This window comes from Penaeus vannamei, chromosome 2 (genome assembly GCF_042767895.1).
Source record: "Penaeus vannamei isolate JL-2024 chromosome 2, ASM4276789v1, whole genome shotgun sequence".
Lineage (NCBI taxonomy): Eukaryota > Metazoa > Arthropoda > Malacostraca > Decapoda > Penaeidae > Penaeus > Penaeus vannamei.
Genome location: NC_091550.1, coordinates 20,897,866 through 20,900,365, shown reverse-complemented (window position 1 = coordinate 20,900,365; position 2,500 = coordinate 20,897,866). Strand labels below are relative to the sequence as shown.

At 33.9% G+C, this 2,500-nt stretch overlaps 1 protein-coding gene across 1 annotated transcript in view; it reads left to right on the top strand.

Moving 5' to 3' along the window:
* The window catches only part of LOC138865431 (octapeptide-repeat protein T2-like), a 2,183-nt gene extending 2,103 nt beyond the window's left edge, over positions 1-80 (top strand). Inside the window, exon 5 of the mRNA XM_070135784.1 lies at positions 1-80. This exon is cut by the window's left edge and continues 89 nt beyond it. Coding sequence (XP_069991885.1) covers positions 1-80 — 80 coding nt within the window.
* Positions 81-2,500: the final 2,420 nt, after the last annotated feature.

Here is a 2,500-nt window from a genome sequence, read left to right as displayed (position 1 = left end):
ATAAGGCATTTTCGTTTGTACATGTAATTACGGGAGACTTCAAGAGGCCAAAGAAGGCAGAGGTCTTGATCCTTAATTAACTCTGGGCCAACACAGGTGTATTCTCGAATGTGAAACACGATTAGGTCGTATCCTGGGTACTTTTGCTTATTTATCTGGGGGGTTTGTTTGTTGGTTGGTTGGTTTGTAAGTTGATTGGCTGGTTGATTAGTTAGTTGGTCAGTTAATTGGTTAGTTGGTTGGTTAAGTTAGTTGGTTTGTTATTCGGTTAGTTAGTTTGAATTGGTTAGTTATGTAGTTTGATGGTTGTTCAGTTGGTTTGGTTGGTTAGTTAAGAGTTGGTAAGTTGACTTGCTTGTTAGTGGTTAGTTCGTTAGTACGTTAGTTATTTTGTTATGTGCTTTGTTTTATTGCTCGTTTACTCTTTTTCTTTGTCTTTGATAGGATTCATGTAAATTGCGCAAATTCTATATAACGTGAAGAAATACACGTTTGTAGGGTAAACCTACCTATAAAAGCTAAGAATGAGAATGTGACTGAACATATAACAAGAAGGAAAACAGCATGATATAATATGAAGCCATAGAACGAAATGATGCGTGTGTGTTACATGTAATCATATTTAATTAACGCCTAATTAGAAGTCTTCCTTTGAAGTATATTTAACTTCCAGGAACAAAAAGAATAATTTGCTTGCGCTTTGTCGTAATCCCTCGATTACTGCCAAGCTTAGTTTATTTCATGGCACGCAGACGACCTGACATTATCCGATGGAACCAGCGCACTAAAATATCATAAATTGTTATAGATAGGCGAATAGACCGATTTAGGTCAGAAGGGGAACTAAAATTATAATGTAAAATATATAATAATGTGTACAGTTTAAGCAGAATATCGTTTTTTTAAGTAAATGCCATATCCAAAATGTGTTTTATGTGCTTCGTTGAACAAAGAAAAGTGTTCTAGCAGTTCGCAAGCTCGTCACGTTTTCTAAATCTAGATAAGAAGCCAAAACTCATCATCTTTGGATTATCATTATGCTCTGCTAATCTCTTAACCACCTGTGAGCGCTTGCCGTCTGGAGAGCAAGGAAAAACGTTGTCTTATTTTTGCTTCTTGTTCCATAGTTTTTATTCATTCATTTACTTATTTCATGGTTTAAGGAATCTTATTACAGCCAGCTTTTGAAAGTGCATTCACTAATACTCTGCTATACGTTTGTCAAAATCAAAATTTTCAAAGACACATAGATATAGAACTAAAGATATTGAAATCCATCATTCATAAGGCCCAGATATAACTGTTTGAACAGATTTTTATGAAATAAAAAAGGAGAAATAAACAATTTTATTTATTTATTTTATCAAAAGTAGCGTTGTACTTCGAAATCTATCTGTGTTTTCCACTCAATCTCTGGAATCTGACATTTTGGAGCTACCGAGACCGTTTGTCTTGTAAACCCTTTGAACTATTTCCGTTTTTTGCTGATTTATCGTGCTATGAGAATTATGAATTTTTAGAAATACCGACGTGATTGGTCAATTATTCACCGTAAAATATTTTGAATTTAGTGTGTCTGAAATGTAATATTTTTTTGGGTATGAATATAGCGTCCTTTGTTTATTGTAGAAAAATCCACCCGCTAGAATGTTGAAAATACGCACAGGCACAAACAAACAAATACCCGGGAATAAACGTATGCAAACAAAAGCTGGCATAGACACAGACATATACACTGTTTCCTCTTCCTTTCCCTCTTTTAGTGAGACGACTGGACTGCAAAAGGAAGCAATTGCATGCTGTGCTTTTGGCCCCAGTCGTAGCCTTTTTCACTTTTATTACCTTTTTCTATCTATCTATCTATCTTTTTAAACTTTGTATCTTCTTCATTTCCTTTTTTTGTTATATTTTCCCCCTGGTTCTTGCTACACCATGACCCTTGCATGACCGGCAGACGAATAATTCAAATCTAGGCTATGCATTAGCTAACGTATGAATGAGGCGGAATAAAATTTACACTGCCACACTCACAGCTGGATATCCCTCTTTCTTTCACTCTGTCTGTCTGTCTGTCTGCTGGTCTGAGGGTTTGTCTGACCGTCTGTCTTTCTGTCTGATTGTTTGTCTGTCTGTCGCTCAATCTCTGTCTCTCTGTCTATTTTGTCTGTCTGTTTGTCTGTATGTCTGTCTGTCTGTCTGTCTGTCTCTCTCTCTCTCTCTCTCTCTGTCTCTCTCTCTCTCTCTCTCTCTCTCTATATATATATATATATATATATATATATATATATATATATATATATATATATATATATATATATATATATATATGTATATATATATATATATATATATATATACATATATACATATATATCTCTGTGTGTGTGTACGTGTGTGTGTGTGTGTCTGTGCATATATATGTATGTATATATATTCACTTATATATTTCACATATGCTTATATATATATATATATATATATATATATATATATATATATG